Source organism: Tachysurus fulvidraco, chromosome 11 (assembly GCF_022655615.1).
Source record: "Tachysurus fulvidraco isolate hzauxx_2018 chromosome 11, HZAU_PFXX_2.0, whole genome shotgun sequence".
Classification (NCBI taxonomy): Eukaryota; Metazoa; Chordata; class Actinopteri; order Siluriformes; family Bagridae; genus Tachysurus; species Tachysurus fulvidraco.
In genome coordinates this window covers 22,093,313-22,113,698 of record NC_062528.1, presented here as the reverse complement: position 1 = coordinate 22,113,698, position 20,386 = coordinate 22,093,313, and the positions used below count along the sequence as shown (strand labels likewise).

Genomic DNA, 20,386 nt, shown 5'->3' with positions numbered 1-20,386 from the left:
ATCAATGTATGTCATTCTAAAGGTTATCAGCCTACCTTATTCTCTGTGTTGTCTCCTTTTCCCCTTTTTCTAAATGTTTTTACTCATTAGCTCAGATTCTCAGTGCCTTTAGAGATTGTTGTGAAGACTGATGAGGCAGGGATAAATCTCTGAAGCTCTTGAACTCTTGTTTTTTTACATCTCTCTATAATATTAGACTTTTAAACACACAACAACGATATTTGTAACAAATCAGTCTTTAATTAAATTTCTTTACATCCATATAACCAGGTGGGGAAATTGATACCGTTAAAATACAAGAATAACAAAATAATAAAAAATATCTAATAAAAAAACGAGTCAAGTACTCTTTCTTTTTTTTTGTCTTATTTTAGTTATTTTGATGACTGTGTATTTTGCGGATAGATTACGTCTCGTGGTGAGAAAGCAAGGCGTTGGTCCTCAAAGAAGCGTTAGTGCTGTAACGCTATCAGTATCACTGTGATTCTGAGACAGTTTTGCATATAATTCTGTGGAGGCCAGTGATATTAACTTATGGTTAACTGGTTCAATCAAGGGGGAGAAAAGTGCTTTGTAGGCCCTCTGTGTGCTTTTCAAGCAAACGTGAAGCATCAGAGAGAGTTTTCGCTTTTACTAATTCCGTAGAAGTGATTCAATGTGAAGGGAAAGTTGTACTTTGTTTCTTGTATTGAATGCAGAGTAGAAACAGGTTCAGTAATTTCATGATAGTGTATGCATGTGGCAATAAATAGTAAGTTTGAGTCAATTCAACTCACTGTGTTTTCCGTATAAGACTGTCTTATCTTTTGTAATGTGTGAGTTGTGTTTCTCATGCTTAGGAATGTATCATGTTATGAAGAATTTGGTTTTCATGTACTTTCCCGTTACTGGAGCAGCCGTATGGTTTTCTTTGCTGTCAAACATACACTCATTTTTTTGTCCTATAGGATTAAAGGCTGCTACTGTTGTCTATGTTTAGATATCTAAGATTTCTATCTACGATTGGTATATAGGTTAGTTAGGTTTGTTATTGACTTCCTACTGTTTTCTCTGGAAATGAGACAGGTCCATTTTGATGTAAGACAGACTTTATTGATTTTCAGTAACTCCAGTTAGTTTTACTTTTCCTACTTTAATTCCCCAAAATGTTCATAATTAATGCTGCACTGTTTAATGTGTAGTCTATAATAAAATATCCCTGTTTATATTCTGTGCCTGGTGTCATAAATAATACACCTGGTATACATCTATAAACCAAAACATTGTGCTACATTTATACTTTAAACCCAAACCCCTCTTTCTTTTTAAAGCCACACCCACAATCTATCACACTAAGAGAGTTTCAGAGAAAACAAAACTCTCTCTCTCTCTCTCTCTCTCTCTCTCTCTCTCTCTCTCTATCTGTGTGTGTGTGTGTGTGAGCAGGAAAATGGCAAAGGCCAATATTTCAGTAGATCAGGATCAGTTGAGCTGTCCAATTTGTCTGGATCTTCTGAATAATCCAGTGACTACTCCCTGTGGTCACAGTTTCTGTAAGGTGTGTATTAATGGCTGCTGGGATCAAGAGGATGTAAAGTGTGTCTACAGCTGTCCTCAGTGTAGAGAGACTTTCACTCCAAGGCCTGTTCTATGGAGGAACAACATGCTGGCTGAAGTGGTGGAGAAACTGAAGAAGACTGAACTCCAAGCTGCTTCTCCTGCTCACTGTTACGCTGGACCTGGAGATGTGGAGTGTGATTTCTGCACAGGGAGAAAACACAAAGCTGTCAAGTCCTGTCTGGATTGTCTGGCCTCCTTTTGTGAAGATCATCTTAAACCTCACTATCTGTCTCCTGCCTTTAAGAAGCACAAGTTAGTTGAAGCCTGTGCAGAGCTCCAAGAGAAGATCTGCTCTGAACATAACAAACTGATGGAGATCTACTGTCGTACTGACCAAAGCCTCATCTGTTACTTGTGTATGATGGAAGAACACAAAGGCCATGATACAGTTTCAGCTAAAGCAGAAAGAACTAAAAAACAGGTGAGAACTGGATATCATGCTACTATTTTCAAGTAAATATATTTTCTGTTAACTGCAAAGTGACATTTTATTAGAAGTCAAAGAGTTGTTGGTTATTAAGTTATTCAGTTATAAATTGTACACAGACTGTGTTAAATTGTATTGCTCTATTGCTTTTTTATACTATTTTTAGTTTAGTAGGCACATTTTATTTGAAACATTTTATATTACACATTTTAGTTGGGAAAATTAATAGATTAAGCAAAATAAAAGTAAAATAAAGTAAAATAAATAAAATGTATTTATGAGACTATTTGTGTACAGCCTTAATGTAATGTACTTTGAAAACTGAACATTTCTCCCCCATTTTCTTTACATTTTTATTCTATGACATACCATTCATACATGTCTTCTCTTTAAAGCTCTCTGGTATTTTTTATATTCTGGTTGTGGGCCAGCTGACTGAATCATGTATTTGTTTCTCTGCTGTAGACTACTGTACAATTGTTCACATGTGGTAATAAAGCCTGCCTGTACTCGCAACCATCTATTTCCATTCCATAAATGGACTTCATCTTTTTCTTTGCACCTAAGATTAACATACTGAGCTACTGATGCAGAAATAATTACATTTATCTTATTTGGTATCAGAATGAGTTAAAGGAGGAGCAGATGAAATGCCAGCAGAGGATCCAGGAGACACAGAAGAAAGTGCAGGAGCTGAAACAAACTGTGGAGTCTGTTATGGTAAGTATCCCCCCCCCCCCCCCCACACACACACACAGTCTTCTTCTTCTTCTTGTTCTTCTTCTTCTTCTTCTTCTTCTCCTTCTTCTTTGGAATTACAGTAACAGTTGCTCTTTTAATAAAACTTGCTCCATTTTGTGTGTGTGTGTGTGTGTGTGTGTGTGTGTGTGTGTGTGTGTGTGTGTGTGTGTGTGTGTTCTAACAGAAGCGTTCACAGGTAGCAGTAGATCACAGTGAGAGGATCTTTACTCAGCTGATCAGATCCATGAAGAAAAGGCGCTCTGAGATGAGGGCGCTGTTCAGAGCTCAGGAGGAAGCTGAATTGAGTCGAGCTGAACGACTCCTGAATCAACTGGAGCAGGAGATTGCTGATCTTAAGAGGAGAATAACTGAGATGGAGCTTTCGCACACACACGATGACATCCACTTCCTCCAGGTAACACTCACTGTCTGATCTACAGAGGGCGCTGTTCCTCACAAAGTTTCCTCCTAAAAGCTCATTACAGCAACAAGAAATGTTCCTGTCTGAGATCACAAGTGTGTCTTTGTTCTGATTCATTCGTTCCTCTCGTCCACTTTTCTCCTTCTCTATGATGTGTTTCCTCTCTGTAGAGTTTCCCGTCTCTCTGTGTTTTTCCTAAATGTGACGACTCACTTAGCTTCACTGTCAATCAACATCTCTCATTTGATGGAGTGAGGAAATCTCTCTCAGATCTGAAAAAACGAGTCAAGCAAATCTGTGAGGAGGAATTCAACAAAATCAGACCACAAGGTGAACAAACTAACATTGCTTCTTTACTGGGATACAGAAACATTCATGTAACTGAAATAAGAAGTAAGCAGGAACATGACAATTGTCATCTACTCAAATGGATTAAAACTGACGTTACTTCAACATTAAGTCCAGAACCAAATCTTACTGAACATCACAAATGCATATTATAAATATCTTAAGAACTGAGGTATGGTTAATCAGAATATAATCTGTAAACTGAAAATGCACATATTGTTAAAGTTACACAGGAGAAAAGTTATAGCTTACGCTTATACTGTAAAGCTTCGAGATTTCACTGATGCTTATGTTCAAAGTTTTCATAATGTTAAGACATTTTTGATCAATATCTTCATTGAAAATCTTTAAACTGTAACCACATTATTTTTCAGTCGCATTTTTGTCTCTGTGTCTCCACCTCTGCAGCAGTTCATGTGATTTTACCTTCAGAACCAAAGAGCAGAGAACATTTTCTGCAGTGTAGGTGAACCACACACACAGCCACACACACACACACACACACACACACACAAAATAAGTAGAGGCATTAGGAGAACTTTTAGGACCCTCTGTGAAAAACATCCTCTCCAGCTACATGGTCATATAACTTTTTTGGTCTCTTATGATTCAGAGACATGGGCTGGAGCAGTGAATGGAACACGGTATTGTAGTGGTTCTGGGGCCGAAGCCTTGGTGTGGAACAAGGCTTTAATCAGGGCCTGGAACATGTCTTGGGACCGGGCTTTGGAGGCCACCATATTTTCCCCAGTGTGGAACACTGTGTGGCCACAAGTGTGGCTTTTTCATTTCCGGGTGAATGCTGAAGCTATTAGCTGCCGCTGCTCTGGGAAGAAATTTTAAACTTTTAGTGCTTCAAAATCGTCCTGCACTTATGAATGCATGGATGCATCTATGAACTGTTTTTAAATCGATTTAAGGAGTCTGACATCTGTATCCACACTGATTTGGCGGGTTTGTATGCTGGTTGATCTACCTGCGTACCGGTTATTGATTGTTCTTTGCGGTACTTCTGGCACGCGGTTCAACTATGAAGATCATTGAGCTACAGGTGCGATGAACTACATCTGGGTAGTCCTTTCTGCAGTATACCACTCAGTAGCATGGACAATGCTCCAATATTCGGCGGCGGAACTTATTCAGCTCCATTTGCGTTCTTTTATTCAATTCAATTCAATTCAAGTTTATTTGTATAGCGCTTTTTACAATAGACATTGTCTCAAAGCAGCTTTACAGAACATAAACATAAAGCAGAAGGTAGACATAATTAATGATAAAGGAAATAACGAATAATAAAAGAAATAAGAATTAACAGAATAAAAATCTAGATTATTATTAGATGTATATAGTTCACAGTGTGTATGTATTTATTCCCCTATGAGCAAGTCTGAGATGACTCAGGCAGCAGTGGCAAGGAAAAACTCCCTTAAATTGGTAAAGGAAGAAACCTTGAGAGGAACCGGACTCAAGGGGGAACCCATCCTCATATGGGTGACACTGGGGGTGTGATTGTAATATACAGTCAAACAAATGGTGTATTGGTGTGAGGTTTAAGGACTTCTGATCTTCTGAGTACCACAGAGTCTAACTGGAGATGTCTCAGGATTCTTAGAGTCGGCCTCGGCTCAGTGGATGTCCAAAGGCTTCGTCCCACAGAGGACGATGGGAGCTGGTACAGTGTCTGGATGCCTCGGGATGGGTACAAAGAGAAAAGCAGTGGAAAGGGATTAACATATCTGCCGTTCATAAAAATGTGCTGGTCTGATGTACTGGTGCATGATATTATGGGATGTATTATGTGTACGCCTGACTGAAGAGATGAGTTTTTAATCTACATTTAAACTGGGAAAGTGTGTCTGAGCCCCGAACACTATCAGGAAGACTATTCCAAAGTTTGGGAGCTAAATAAGAAAATGCTCTACCACCTTTAGTAGACTTAGATATTCTGGGAACTACCAAAAGCCCTGAGTTTTGTGATCTCAGAGAGCGTGAAGGATTGTAACGTGTTAGCAGACTAGTTAGATACATGGGAGCTAAGCCATTAAGAGCCTTGTACGTAAGTAGCAGCAGTTTGTAGTCAATTCTATACCTAACAGGTAGCCAGTGTAGAGATGATAAAATTGGGGTTATATGGTCATACTTTCTTGTCCTAGTGAGAACTCTGGCAGCTGCATTTTGGACTAACTGTAACCTATTTATTAAAGATGCAGGACAACCACCTAGTAATGCATTACAATAGTCCAGTCTAGAGGTCATGAACGCATGAACTAGCTTCTCAGTATCAGATACAGACAGGATGTTTCTCAGCTTGGCAATGTTTCTAAGGTGGAAGAAGGCTGTTTTGGTAGTATGGGCGATATGATTTTTAAAAGACAAGTTACTGTCTAGTATAACACCGAGGTCTTTCACTGTCGAGCTACTTGTAATAGTACATCCCTCTAAATGGGAGTTAAGTTGTGAGAGTTTATGTGCACTGGTTTTTGGACCTATGAGTAGTATTTCAGTCTTATCGGAGTTTAACAATAGAAAGTTGCAGCTCATCCAGTCTTTTATCTCTCTAAGGCACCGAGTTAATTTGGACACTGTGGCTATTTCATCTGGTTTTGATGAGATATATAACTGTGTGTCATCAGCATAACAATGGAAACTAATCCCATGTCTTCTAATAATGTTCCCTAATGGAAGCATGTATATAGAGAAAAGCAGAGGTCCTAGAACTGATCCTTGAGGGACCCCATAATTAACTGGTAGTAAACTGGAGGATTCACCATTTAATTCTACAAAATGGTATCGGTCAGACAGATAGGATCTAAACCAGCTTAAAGCCTGACCATGAATACCTGTGTAATATTGTAAGCGATCTAGAAGAATGTTGTGATCTATAGTGTCGAATGCAGCACTAAGGTCAAGTAGAACTAATAGTGACATACAGTCTTGGTCCGAAGCTAAGAACAAGTCGTTTGTAACTTTAACAAGTGCAGTTTCTGTGCTATGATGAGGCCTGAAACCTGACTGAAACTCTTCAAGGATGTTGCTCTCCTGTAAGAAGGAGCTCAGTTGAACAGACACAACCTTTTCAAGTATTTTAGACATAAACGGGAGGTGTGAGATAGGTCTGTAATTTGATTTAATCTTCTGTCAGCTCCACATCTTCCCTTGGATATTGTGTACATACCACCTCGGAAATATATACATCACGGGTCTCGGCGGAGTTATAACATCGATGGCCCAGGTCAAATACGGTCCTTTTGGTCACCTAAACCACAGCCGCCTAGTAGGCTTACACGGATTGTCAATCGCAGTGTATTAATGAACCCGGCCAGATCGGTTGGTAATGATTCTGGTAAAGAACAATTTTTCCTTTGGATTACTTAATATACGATCACTTTCCACTAAAGGACCCCTGGTGTACGATCTACTGTCTGACTGTGAGTTTGACTTTTTCTGTCTAACTGAAGCAGAAACCAGATGACTTTTTCCATCTAAACCAGTCTGTTCCCCCATTATATTGTTATGTTTGTAAATCTCGTGAAATGGGAAGGAGAGGTAGGCTAACAATACTTTATAAAAAGAACTTGAAAGTATCCCATTTAACTTTGTCTACATATTCTTCTTTTGAGTCAATTGCCATAAAAATCAATCGGTGCATTTCCTACCATCCTCATACCTCCCAAGAGCAATAATGCCTTTTTAACGGAACTATCTGAACTCTTGACTTATCTATTTTCCATATCCTCAAATGTTATCCTTCTGGGTGATTTTAACATTCATATAGATAATGTCAGTAATGCATTTACAAGATAATTTTTATCATGTTTGGATTGCTTTGGGGTACAACCATTCAACACACTGCCCTCTCATGCTAAAGGGTATACTCTTGATCTCGTTTGCTGCTCTGGTATAACACCTTATAAGTGTAATGTTTCTGATCTATCCATATCACATCACGTTCTGGTGTCATTTTGTGCCAAACTGGCTATTTTTAAGGTAAACCTGTGTCGCCCGATTACATTTCGGAATATTAAGAACATTGATTTGCCTACTTTTGCTGATGAACTTGCCATCTTCTCCAGTAAATCTGATTTCTCTACTGTTGATGAACTGGTAAAATATTACGTTGATGGACTGAACATGATTGTAGATGAATTCGCACCTGTGAAAACTCGAACTGTTTCATTTGTACATTCAGCTCCTTGGTTTACACCTGAACTGCATGAACTTAAAACTAAAGGCCGTAGGTTAGAGCGGCTGTACATCAGGTCTGGCCTTACTGTTCATAAAGAAATGTATGCTGAACATATTCAAAATTACAAAAATGCACTGACTAAAGCTAAATCCGATTACTACTCCAACGTAATCGGAGCAATGGGGACTCTAGGTCTCTTTTCTTGGTGGTAAACAATATTCTGAAACCACCTGATTTTTTGCCATCTGATATGTATTCTGACCTATGTGATCGCTTTTTGACTTTTTTTTTATATCTGAGGTCGAAAATGTACATTGGCAATTACCTACTAGTACCCTTCTCAATGATTCTTGTGAGTCTATCACTTACACACCTCCCCACTATGTTTTTTTTTCCATCTTTTTATTGAGGAAGTATCACAAACAGTCATGTACGAACAGTTTACAGGTATTCCCCTTAAATTGTTGTTATTTTAAAACACAATATAACAGTAAGTAAAAAAAAAGGGAAAAAAGGCATATACAGGAGACAGAAAACACACAATAAAAAATAAATTAATTAATTAAAGAAAAAGTACAAAGGAGGGGAGGCAGAATCAATCACATGGTAGAGTTTGTAGATATTTAAAATAATCTATGAATAAGCCCCATTTATGGTGAAAGTTTTGAGAATTACCCCTGGATGAAAACTTTATCTTTTCCAGTTTAAGCAATGACATCACATTCTGGAGCCGCACAGAAACTGAAGGTGCTATGTGCCTCTTTTCCACCGGAAAGAACTGGGTGCTGGTTCAGAGCTATCGCTAGTGCTGGTTCAAAGTTGGTTCCACTGGCGAACCTTCTAAGAACCGGTTTGCCTTTCCACCGGCTAGAGAGCCATCACAGCACTGAGTGTGACGTCACTGTATACGTGTCACGTGTCCCAGCAACGTTAGCGCAGCAGCGGCAAACACAAACACAACAACAATGGCGGATGTTGCTTTACTGTTAATGCTCATGGCTTTGCAAACATACATTGGCATCCAAACGCGGCGAATAAAACGTGTACGTGCAGCTCCGTGTAATCTGTATAAACGGAGGTTGTAATCGATAAAGTACATAACGTTATTTTATCGTTAACACAGAAAAAAAGTTAGCCTTAGCATGTAGCTACCTACTATCATGTGTGCTGATAATGTATCATATCGCGGTAAAGTAAAAATGTATTAAACATTAGTATACTTAAGGTACATTATCAAATGCGCTAACAGTAACCCCGCCCCCAGTGGAAAAGGGGCATTAGAGGTTTTCCAGAGATGTAAAATGCACCGTCTAGCCACAAGTGAAGTAAATGTCAATATATCAGCCTGAGCAGGGTCAGTTAACACAAAGTTAACCGGGAGTCCAAGGACAGCTAAGAAGGGATCCGTATGAACCTGAATTCTAAGAACTTTGGAGAGAATCGTGGAACACTGGCTCCAGAAGTCTAGGGCAGGAGAAAAACATGTGACACCGTGACACCGCTCACATTTATCAGTTATCTGTGGATAAATTTCAGATAAACGAGACCTTGAATAATGAACCCTGTATAATACCCTAAACTGAATTAGTTGCAACCTTGCTGGAGCGAATACATGATAATGCCTTTTCCCATCACTGATCTGAAAAAGTTATTCCTAGCTTCTGTTCCCAATACCTCTGAATTTTAGCTGTTGAATAGGTGTCTAAATCCATTAACTGATTATATATTATTGATATAATAGATTTCTTGTTGGGCTTAAGAGACAGCAACTCTTCCCAAAGTTGAGTATTAGGAAGTGAAGGATGGGAAGGGAAGAGAGACAAAGCACAGTGCCGAACCTGAAAGTAGCAAAATAAATGAGCAGCCGGGAGATTCATTTCAGAGGACAAAGTGGAAAAACTCGAGAAAAGGTGATCTTTATATAGGTCTTTAAAACTTTGTTTGCCACAGTTTTCCCACTGTATATACACAGCATCAGTCATGCCAGGGAGAAATAAGTAATTTTTTGTTATAGGCATTGTGGTTGAGGCTGAAACAAACTTGTAATTATTCCTGAATTGCGACCATATTTTAAAACTGAACCACAGGATTCTTTGTGAAAAAAGATGGGTTAATTGGGAGATACAGGACGAGGAGATACAGGACGAGGAGATACAGGACCGGTCCTCAAGCTTACGCCACAGCAGTTGTTGTGATTGAAGCCAGTAAGTCAATTTGTGAATGTGAGCTGACCTATAATACAACAAAAAATTAGGTAAAGCCAGACCGCCACTAAAGGTAAATCTCGGCAAAAATGATTTCCCCACTCTGGGATTTTTACCTCCCCACAAAAAAGAGGTAATAAACTGGTCCACTGTTTTGAAAAATTTTTTGGGCAAAAATACAGGGATACACTGAAACCAGAAAAAGTAGCCAAGGCAAAATGTTCATTTTAATGGAGTTAATACGACCAATTTGAGACAAAGGGAGGGAACCCCACCTTTGAAAATCCGACTTGATCTGGCTAAGCAATGAGGAGAAATTAGGCAAATATAGGGAAGGCAGAGTCCGGGTCATGTTGACTCCTAAATATTTAAAACCTGAAGGACTGAACTTGAAAGGAATGTCAGACTGTTTCAGTGTAAGAGCCAGAGAATTTATAGGACAGCATTCACTTTTAAGTAAGTTCACTTTATAACCTGAAAAAGAGCCAAATCTCTTCAACAAAGATAAAATTGGTGGAACACTTGCCAAAGGATCAGAAATCCCCACTCTGTTTTCTCTAATTTTACACTACCAACTATTTCAGAGATAGTAGATCTGATAGGTAAATATCTATATTCGACTTGTCAGTTAGACTCTCTAACAACTCCTTTAGTAAAAGCTTGTTTACCAGCCCGTTTGCCGTAGATGACTAAAATTGTTCATGCTTCACTTGGTTCTGGTTTTGTACCTCCATCTCTTAAATCTGCTATTATTACACCCATACGTAAGAAACCAGGGGGGTGATCCATTTAATTTTGAAAATTTTTGTCCAATTTGAAATTTACCATTTATCTCTAAGGTAGTAAGTGTATTGCAATTCAAATTCATGAACATCTGTCCAACAATAATTTGTATGAAACATTCCAATCTTGTTTTCATCCCCACCACAGCACTAAGACTGCTCTTGTCAGAATAACCAATGATCTACTGTTGGCAGCTGACTCTGGGCTTTTAACTATACTTGTCCTTCTAGACTTGAGTGCTGCCTTTGATACTATCTCACATAACATACTTATTGACAGATTAGTTTCCATTGGTATTACTGGCACTGTTCTGTCTTGGTTTAGGTCATATCTATCTGGGCGCAGTCACCGTATTCAATTAAAAGGTTTTAGTTCAACAACATCTACAGTCACCACTGGTGTTCCCCAGAGTTCTGTCTTGGGCCCACTTCTTTTCATTATATATACTTCCTCTTGGTGATATTTTAAGGAAATATGGTACTAATTTTCACTGCTATGCAGATGACACCCAACTCTACCTGTCTGCCAAACTCACTGGTTCTTTTCCTGCACCATCTTTGTCAAGCTGTTTAGCTGAAATTAAAGACTGGCTCTCAGCTAACTTTTTGAAGGAAAAGGGCTATAAAACCGAGGCTCTGCTTGTTGGCACTAATTGTTTCTCTTTACATATTGACATTACTGCAATCTGTCCTTCCTCTCAGGTTAAAAGTTTGGGTGTCATCATGGATAGCACACTATCTTTTAAAGCTCAAATTAATAATATCACACAGATTGCATATTTCCATTTGCGCAACATTAATCATCTCCGTCCCTTTCTTTCAAATAATAATACCTTGTACTGATCACATTTCTCCGGTTCTCCAGCAATTGCATTGGCTTCCAGTAAAATATAGAGTTCAGTTTAAAATCCTGCTACTCACTTATAAGGAACTTAAAGTGAACATAACCTTGCACCACAATACCTTACTCCAGGTTTACACTCCTTCACGTGCACTTAGATCTCATCCTCAATTTCTCTTGTGGAACCTCGGATTCAACTTACAACTATGGGTGCCAGATCTTTTAATTATGTTTCCCCCCGCCTATGGAATTTTCTTCCCATCGATGTTCGCAATAGCGAGTGCTTGTTTGACTTTTAATGCATCTTGAAACTTAAATGCACTTTATATGTATATGCTGTTTCTTTATCTGTTTTGTCTTATGCAGTGACCTGTATATTGCTTGTAAGGTGACCTTGGGTGTTCTGAAAGGCACCATGAAATAAAATGCATTATTATTATTATTATTATTATTATTATTATTATTATTAACACGGCTTGGAACAGAGCCTGGAACAGGTCTTGGAAGCAGGCTTGGGAATCCACTACATCAGCCTCTGGAGAAGGGATCAACATTGACATTAATTCAACATAAAATCCAGAACCGAATTTTACTGAACATCACAAATGCATATTATAAATATCTTAAGAACTGAGGTCAGGTGAAACAGAATATAATCATCTGTAAACTGAAAATGAACATATTGCACATATAAGCAGCTTTGAGATTTCACTGATGATTACGTTCAAAGTTTTTATAATGTTAAGACATTTTTGGTCAATATCTTAGTTGTTGTATTTAATCAAGGAATACAATTTTACATTTTCATGCTTTAAACTGTATCCACATTATTTTTCAGTCTACATTTTGTCTATGTGTCTCCACATGCTCTCCCCAGTGGCTGATGTAATAGATTGCTTGATTGCCAAGCCTGCTTACAAGGAATGTTCCAGGCTTTGTTCCACACTGGGGCATATATGGTGGCCTCCAAAGGAACCATATTTCAGGCCCTGATTAAAGCCCTGTTCCACACCAAGACTTCAGGTCATGTAATTTTACCCTAAGAACCAAAGAGCAGAGAAGATTTTTTTACAATGTAGGTTTACCACGCGCGCACAAACACACACACACCACACACACAAAATAAGTAGAGGCATTTTGAGAACTTTTAGGACCCTGTGTGCAAAATGTCCTCTCCAGCTACATGGTTATATAATTCAATTCAATTCCATTCAAAAGTTTATTTGTAATTGACACTGTCTCAAAGCAGCTTTACAGAACATAAACATAGAACAAAAGGTTAGTATAAAGAAAAATATAAAGAATAATAGAATACAAAATTTAAGATTAATATTAGATAGATTTAGTTCATAATGTGTATGTATTTATCCCAATGAGCAAGTCTGAGGTGACTCAGGCAGCATTGGCAAGGAAAAACTCCCTTAGATGGTAAAGGAAGAAACCTTGAGAGAAACCAGACTCAAAGGGGAACCCATCCTCATATGGGTGACACTGGAGGGTGTGATTATAAAAATGCAGTTAAACAAACGTTGTATAGATGCAAAAGATCACATGGAGTTCACATCTCCTCTTTAGTATCGCAGAGTCTGACTGGACCTGGTAGATCTCTAGATGCCTCAGGATTCTCAGAGTCTGCCTCATTTCAGTGGAGGTCCAAAATTTTCATCGCACATAAGACGATCGGAGCTGGTGCAATTTCTGGATGGATTAGATTTCTAGAGGGATTAACATATCTGTTGTTCATAAAATGTGCAAGTCTGATATAATAGTGCACAATATTATGTGATGTATTATGTGTACGCCTGACTAAAGAGATGAGTTTTTAATCTACATTTAAACTGGGAAAATGTGTCTGAGCACCGAACACTATCAGGAAGACTATTCCAAAGTTTTGGAGCTAAATAAGAAAACGCTCTACCGCCTTTAGTAGACTTAGATATTCTAAGAACTACCAGAAGTCCTGAGTTTTGTGATCTCAGAGATCGTGAAGGATTGTAACGTGTTAGAAGACTAGTTAGATACATGGGAGCTAAACCATTAAGAGCCTTGTATGTAAGTAGCAGCAGTTTATAATCAATTCTAAACTTAACAGGTAGCCAGTGTAGAGATGATAAAATTGGGGTTATATGGTCATACTTTCTTGTCCTAGTGAGAACTCTGGCAGCTGCATTTTGGACTAATTGTAGCCTAGTTATTAAAGATGCAGTACAACCACCTACTGTACCGACAAGATGTTTCTCAGCTTGGCAATATTTCTAAGGTGGAAGAAGGCTGTGTTTGTAATATGGGCGAAATGATTTTCAAAAGACGAGTTGCTGTCTAAGGGGGGCACGGTGGCTTAGTGGGTAGCACGTTTGCCTCACACCTCCAGGGTCGGGGTTCGATTCCCGCCTCCACCTTGTGTGTGCGGAGTTTGCATGTTCTCCCCCTGCCTCGGGGGTTTCCTCCGGGTACTCCGGTTTCCTCCCCCAGTCCAAAGACATGCGTGGTAGGTTGATTGGCATCTCTGGAAAAAAAAAATGGAATTGTGAGAGCTTCTACTGGTTTTTGGACCGATAAGTAGTATTTCTGTCTTATCTGAGTTTAACAACAGAAAATTACAGCTCATCCAATCTTATAACAGAGTTGTATGTGTCTCTCATGACTTACAGACAGTGGCTGGAGCTGGGAATGGAACAAGGCATTATAGTGGATCTGGGACTAAAGACTTGGTGTAGAACAGGGCTTTAAACAAGGCCTTGAACAAGTTTTGGGAGGCTGTCACTTTGGCCTCGGCATGGAGCAAAGCTTAAGACAGGGCCTGGAACATGGCTTGAAACTGGGCTTTGGAGGCCACCATGCTTGCCCCAGAGCTTTGTGTTGGAGGCTGCCCTGTCGGCCACATCATGGAACAAGTCTTAGAGGTTTGTTTTGAAGGCCATCCTTTTGGCTTCAGAGAAGAGCTAAGCAGTGGGCACCATCAGCCACACCATTGGCCTTGACAAGGAACAGGGCTTAGAGCTCTGCACTGGAAAATGCCCTATCGGTCTCCAAAGAGAGCACAGCTCTGGGGGGCCATCTTGATGCCTCAGCATGGGGTGTAAATTTGCACTAACAACCACCTTATCAGCCTCTGGAGAGAGATCATCACTGGAGTCAGGGAGCTTGGGAGCTTTGTAGGGAGTTCGGGAGTGGTGAATACCACCAGATGCCCGTAATTGAATAGGTAATGAAAGACCGGGCAAGCTCGCCCATCATGTTTGCTCTTTGCAGAAGCCTTTTATGGTCTCTCCCAGGCTCCACAATTTCCCGTTTCATGGCTTGAACAAATTCCTCCTTCCTGGAACAGAAATCCAGGTAGCATATTGTCGTTGTGGAGCCAGGGGTCTGGGTTTGTCCACTGCCAGGAGCAGATGGAGTCACATGTTGGCAGTTTCACTGTGGAAGCATGTCACTCTTGTCCTTCTGCTGTGTCCATCAGGTTCTGTCACATAGCACTCAGGAACAATTCAACCCTTGAGGACATAAGTGAAAGGGGGTTCTTCTTTATTAAATAACAGAGTAAATACAAAACAAAGCAAAATTCAGTTCACGCACAAAACAGGCTCTAAGCTTGGCTCTGAAGTGTATAGTTAATAATGTCAAATCTTTAGCGTCCATTATGAATACTGCACAATACCTTATGGGTTCTCTTGTGCCCCTCAGTCTTCTAATCCCTAATCAGCAAGGTTACTTAGAGCCACAATATTGTGGTGTATCCCCCTCCCTAAAACCAGTGAAAACTAAGGAATGTAGGGAGAATCTTTGCCATTGTTTGCACCAAAATTTTAAACATACATCTAACGTATCCCAACTAACGTACAGTTGATAATCTAGTAAAATATGATTCTATAATTGACTTGTTTAAAAGAATTATATATTCCTGAAAGCACAATTTTTCTTTTTATTTATGCTGAATTTTAACTTTCATTTATATATTTTATTTAAGAGCATATTGATCTAACCTGTGGACATTTTCTTACTGTAGATTTCCGTTGTCTGACGCTGGATCCAAACACAGTACATCATCAACTCATTCTGTCTGAGAAGAACAGAGTGGTGACATGCAGTGAGACACAACAGCGATACTCTGATCATCCAGAGAGATTTGACTATTGGACTCAGGTGTTGTGTAAGCAGAGTGTGTGTGGACGCTGTTACTGGGAGGTGGAGTGGAGTGGTAAGGGCATGGACATATCAGTGTCATATAAAGAGATCAGCAGGAAAGGACGGGGTAATGAGTGTGTGTTTGGACTCAATAGTCAGTCCTGGAGTCTGTGGTGTTCTTATTCCTCTGACTTTTTCTGGCACAACAACAGTAAAACTAAGCTCCGTGGTCCATCATCCTCCAGAATAGGAGTGTATGTGGATCACAGTGCAGGAACTCTGTCCTTCTACAGCGTCTCTGACACCATGAGGCTCCTCCACAGAGTCCACACCACATTCACTCAGCCTCTATACGCTGGGTTCCGGTTATGCTATAATAACTCAACTCTAATGTTATGTGATCAAGTTTAATTGTTAGTAAAAGTTCTGAGTCAAATTAAAAACTGATGTGTCAGCTTTCTTTTTGATTTGCAAAATTATTTTACATTTATATTATTATACTACATTTTCTGTATATAAAAATACTTTCCTAAAAAAAAAACAGGATTTTTGTAGAAGTTTTTAAAAAAATCTCAAAATATTCAAGAAAACTTCAAGATTACTTCTGTTGCTACAGAAATAATAAAATGTAATTGATCTTAAATTATTTTCTTGCCTTGAATTGTTACCGTTGTTAACTTATCGACTGACTAAGTTTTTCTTTGTTTCTCCACTGATGCCATTGTTTTTTATTAAACTTGCACTATTTGTTTCAGCATCTTTGTCCTGACAACATTTTTGACACAGAGGATGTCACTTGTATACATGTATAAACACAAAGCTTTTTTTTTTAATCAATCTTTATTGATGCTTTTAAACATTATTATCGTTATGATGCAATGCAATTATTAACTGTTATATCATCAATTATTATTAAAGGAAATATCTAGCAAATTGCACTAGAATAAAGAGATAATGTGTAAAAGCTGAGTGTTGAACGTTAAATTGCTGCAGTGTGGAGGTGTTAATCATCCTCTCCAAGACAGGAAGCAGATCTGTCCCACATTATTATACAGATATGTCTCAGATCTGACTCAGATTATTGGGGTTCACCTGCAACACCTCGACCGGAGCGCCAAACAAACAGATCCACCTGTGACAGAGAGAAAGAAAGAAACAGAGAGAGAGAAAGAGAGAGAGAGAGAGAGAGAGAGAGAGAGAGAGAGAGAGAGAGAGAGAGAGTGTCAAATTACACACAACTCAACACAAACACACACAAATTCAGATACACTTGTTTCTTTGTGTCTCTGACCCACACAGGGGCGGTTCTAGAGGTGGGGCCACAGGGGCCCTGGCCCCTGCTGAAATCTGATTGGCCCCTGATTGGCCCCTGTTCCATCAATCGTGGAAGAGAGAGCAACCGGAGAATTTTTCACAACCATCACAGATGCAATTCCACCCCCAAACAATTGGCGAGCATTTGAAAAAGGAATGACTGCCAAAATGTATTTGAACTGTACTGAATAAATTATTTTGTGTGCTTGAATGTACCCTGTACTTGGCCCCTGAATGTAACATGTGGCCCCTTAATGGCCCCTGTTACAGAAAAATTCTAGAACCGCCAATGGTCCCACTGTTTGACCGTCCTTTCATATGAGGCTGAGCACTCTGTGAGACGCAAGACACTGATCCTGTCACTGTGCGCCTGCAGAATCCACACCACATTAGAGTAGATTCAATAACTTCAAACTCCACAAAGGCATTTAAATTACAGTCCAAATCATCAAAATGATGACTAGATTATCATTTTCCTATAAAACCAAAAGTTTCAACAGTCTGCATTCCAGTAATGGTAGTGTATACTGTAGAAAATCGGATAGTTGGTAAGTTACAAAATACACCTCTATGGTTATGACATCACTACCATGTATTCACACATATGTAAATCAGAGCAGGTCTTAAAGGTACAGTAACACAGTAAGATTCTGTTAAATGATTAAAAGTGTGACGTGGAGCCTTGAATAAAGATAAAACATGAGAAAGCTTTACAACACGGACGAGAATTCATGACTCACAGGTTTTCTTGGGGTCCATGAGCTCAGGGTTGGAGTCTCATTAAACCACATGTGACCCACATGCTATCAGTTATCTGGATAAAAAAAAATGTGTATAATAGTGATGTGTAAGTAAGTTCTTTTGTATGTTATTGTTGTATGTGTGTTCACACTTGTGTGTGTTGTTTTGTAATGCTCTGTTTGTGTTTACCCCTGTGTGTGTATTTGCATGTGTGTTATTTCTGTTTGTGTGTGTGTGTGTGTGTGTGTGTGTGTGTTATTTCCTTCAAATATAGTCACAGTGGCTCAATCAGAAGCTATCTAAGACCATTATCTCATTTCAATTAAATTGCGCTTTGGACACGACATTTGCAATTTGCCACGTCGCTGTGTTCAACGTACATTTACATCTACTACTGCAGAGAGATTTACCAACAGTCTCCCAAAATTATCATCCATAATTTGATCTCCATCTGACACCACAGAACTTGACTGACTATTTAGAGTCAATGTTTCGCTACACCCTACGCCCCCCCTTTTGCAGGTTTTTCGCCTACATGACCTACCCAACAAAAAGTGGTACAGCTCCCACATACTTTGACACACAGGGGTGAGCCTGGTCTCATTGGAAAGAAGAGATTCTCTAATTTCTAATTAATCTCTAATTGATTCTAGGCCTTACTGGCACAAAGTTACAGGGGTTTGAATGCAGGTTTTCATTTCCGCAGGTTGTTTACCTGATAAACTGATTAATCTTATTTTTCTGGAACATGTTAGGGACAAAATAACAACTGAGAGTCATAGCCACATGTCTTGGCTTTCACCAAAAAAATTTCAAGTCAAAAGACCCAAAAATATTTTTCTACGGACATGGTCGCCTGGTGCAGTGTTTTTGTGTACTTGTTTACTATATAACTTTGAAATAAAAGGCTGCAGGCTCAGTCTGAAAAGCCATAAACAAGCCTAGACTATTTCTCTATCACTCTGGTGTGAAAACAGGCCTGTAACTTGACACCCTGAGCTGTGAGAGGGACAAAAGGTCAGGGATTACGCAAGAATTCTTCTGCGCATCCAGTTCACGCAGACACAGTCAAAGAATGTAAGGCATGTCGCATACCGTTGGAATCGTCTGCTTATTGGCTAAATGGCTGTATAGGTCCCGGCCCATTTCATTGCTATTGGAAGGAGTAATTGTCAGTCAAAGGCGGGTTCCCAAAAATGAGGTCATATTGTGCTTTGTGTGTGGGCTTAAAAAATTATTGAGAGTATAAACTAGGTAAGTAGGTTTTTTCGTGTTTTTGGAGGATTTGATGCTTTAAAGTTGAATTGAAGCTTGTTTCTGGGTCATCCCCTAATGGTCACTTCTACTTCCGTGCCGTGCACGGCACAGCGACCCGTAAGAGGTTCTCTTACCTGTCGCCCCCCCATTTTCATGATTTTCGCCTAGATGACATACCCACCTAAAAAGTGGTACAGCTCCCATATACTTTGACACACAGAGGTGAGCCTGGTCTCATTGGAAAGAAGAGAGTCTCTAGTTTCTGATACAAGTGTCATTCTAGGCCTTACTGACACAGAGGTACAGAGGCTAGAATGGAGGGTTTTTATTTCTGTCTGAGTTGTTTACCTGATAAACTGTTTACATACATTGTTGTATTTAATGATGGTAGGTAAACAACAACTGAGGGTCATAGCCACATGTCTTGGCTTTCACCAAAAAAAATTAAGTCAAAAGACTCAAAAATGGATTTTATATGAATATTTTTCTACGGACATGTCCGTCCGTTCAGGTTTTTCTTGTTTATTTGTTTACTGTATAACTTTGTATAAAAAGACTGTATGCTTAGTTCAAAAGTCCTATAACAAATCATGTATCATGTTGCATCTCGTTGGAATCATCTCCTTATTGGCTAAAGAGCTATGATGCTCACGAAACATCAAATCGCTACTGGAGGGAGCAATTGTCAGTCAAAGGGATGGTGTCCCACATAGCATGGAGAGACCTCATTGGATTCTTAGCTACCTATCTCTGCACCACAGGCACCGATTTTCTCATGAGAGGGCTTGTTTGATTCGTTAGACCCTCGACTACAAAACTGATGCATGAGTGTAGTTTTGTAAGCCTCCAATGAGAAGTGAGAGCTGAAACAAAGGACGGAAGTGAACCGCTGTTTACAGTTTTCGGTCAGAAACGTAATACTTGTGAGGCGAGCAAAGCGTTTTGGATTAAAAGGCTTACATGTTCCAGTTCCTTGGACTCTTGGGGATTTTTTACAAGCATTTGTTTTGGAAAATACATTAACATTAGTGACAATGTGAAGAAAGGGAAATTGCATTTAAAGGTAAGTAAACAAACCGAACTAGCGCTGCCTAGTTCAGGTGGCTATCAAATGGTTAAATTACTATGACTGCTATAAATCATATTATGCTTTGTGTGTGGGCTTAATAAAATCATGAGAGTCTAAGCTTTCAAACAGTATATAATTTAATCGTGTATTTAGAGGATTTAATGCTTAAAAGTTACAATGAAGTTGATGCAGTCTCGCCTCCTAGCGATGGTGGATTGTTCTCGTGATGGCGACCTGATAGGTGGTTAATTATTAAGCGAAAACAAAATCCATGCCTACAGGCCCCTAAACCTAATAACTGGTTGTGTCAGGGCTCAGCCCGGACTTTGGC

At 39.3% G+C, this 20,386-nt stretch overlaps 1 protein-coding gene across 1 annotated transcript; it reads left to right on the top strand.

Annotated features, from left to right (window-relative positions):
- The first annotated feature begins 1,363 nt into the window (after nt 1-1,363).
- Nucleotides 1,364-16,428, top strand: LOC113661698 (tripartite motif-containing protein 16-like). The gene is made up of 6 exons (XM_047820418.1): nt 1,364-2,020; nt 2,651-2,746; nt 2,952-3,182; nt 3,359-3,615; nt 3,937-3,998; nt 15,556-16,428. Exons 1-6 carry the CDS (start codon nt 1,430-1,432, stop codon nt 16,083-16,085), a joined length of 1,767 nt encoding a protein of 588 aa, XP_047676374.1. The 5' UTR covers nt 1,364-1,429; the 3' UTR covers nt 16,086-16,428.
- Nucleotides 16,429-20,386: the final 3,958 nt, after the last annotated feature.

What these genes read in the sequence shown, in the direction of transcription:
- LOC113661698 (XM_047820418.1), top strand. Translation starts at nt 1,430, where the DNA reads ATGGCAAAGGCCAATATTTCAGTAGATCAGGATCAGTTGAGCTGTCCA. An exon ending in GACAATTGTCATCTACTCAA is followed by an intron (nt 3,616 to 3,936) that starts ATGGATTAAAAC and finishes CTGTGTCTCCAC; the next exon opens with CTCTGCAGCAGTTCATGTGA. An exon ending in CAGAGAACATTTTCTGCAGT is followed by an intron (nt 3,999 to 15,555) that starts GTAGGTGAACCA and finishes TTCTTACTGTAG; the next exon opens with ATTTCCGTTGTCTGACGCTG.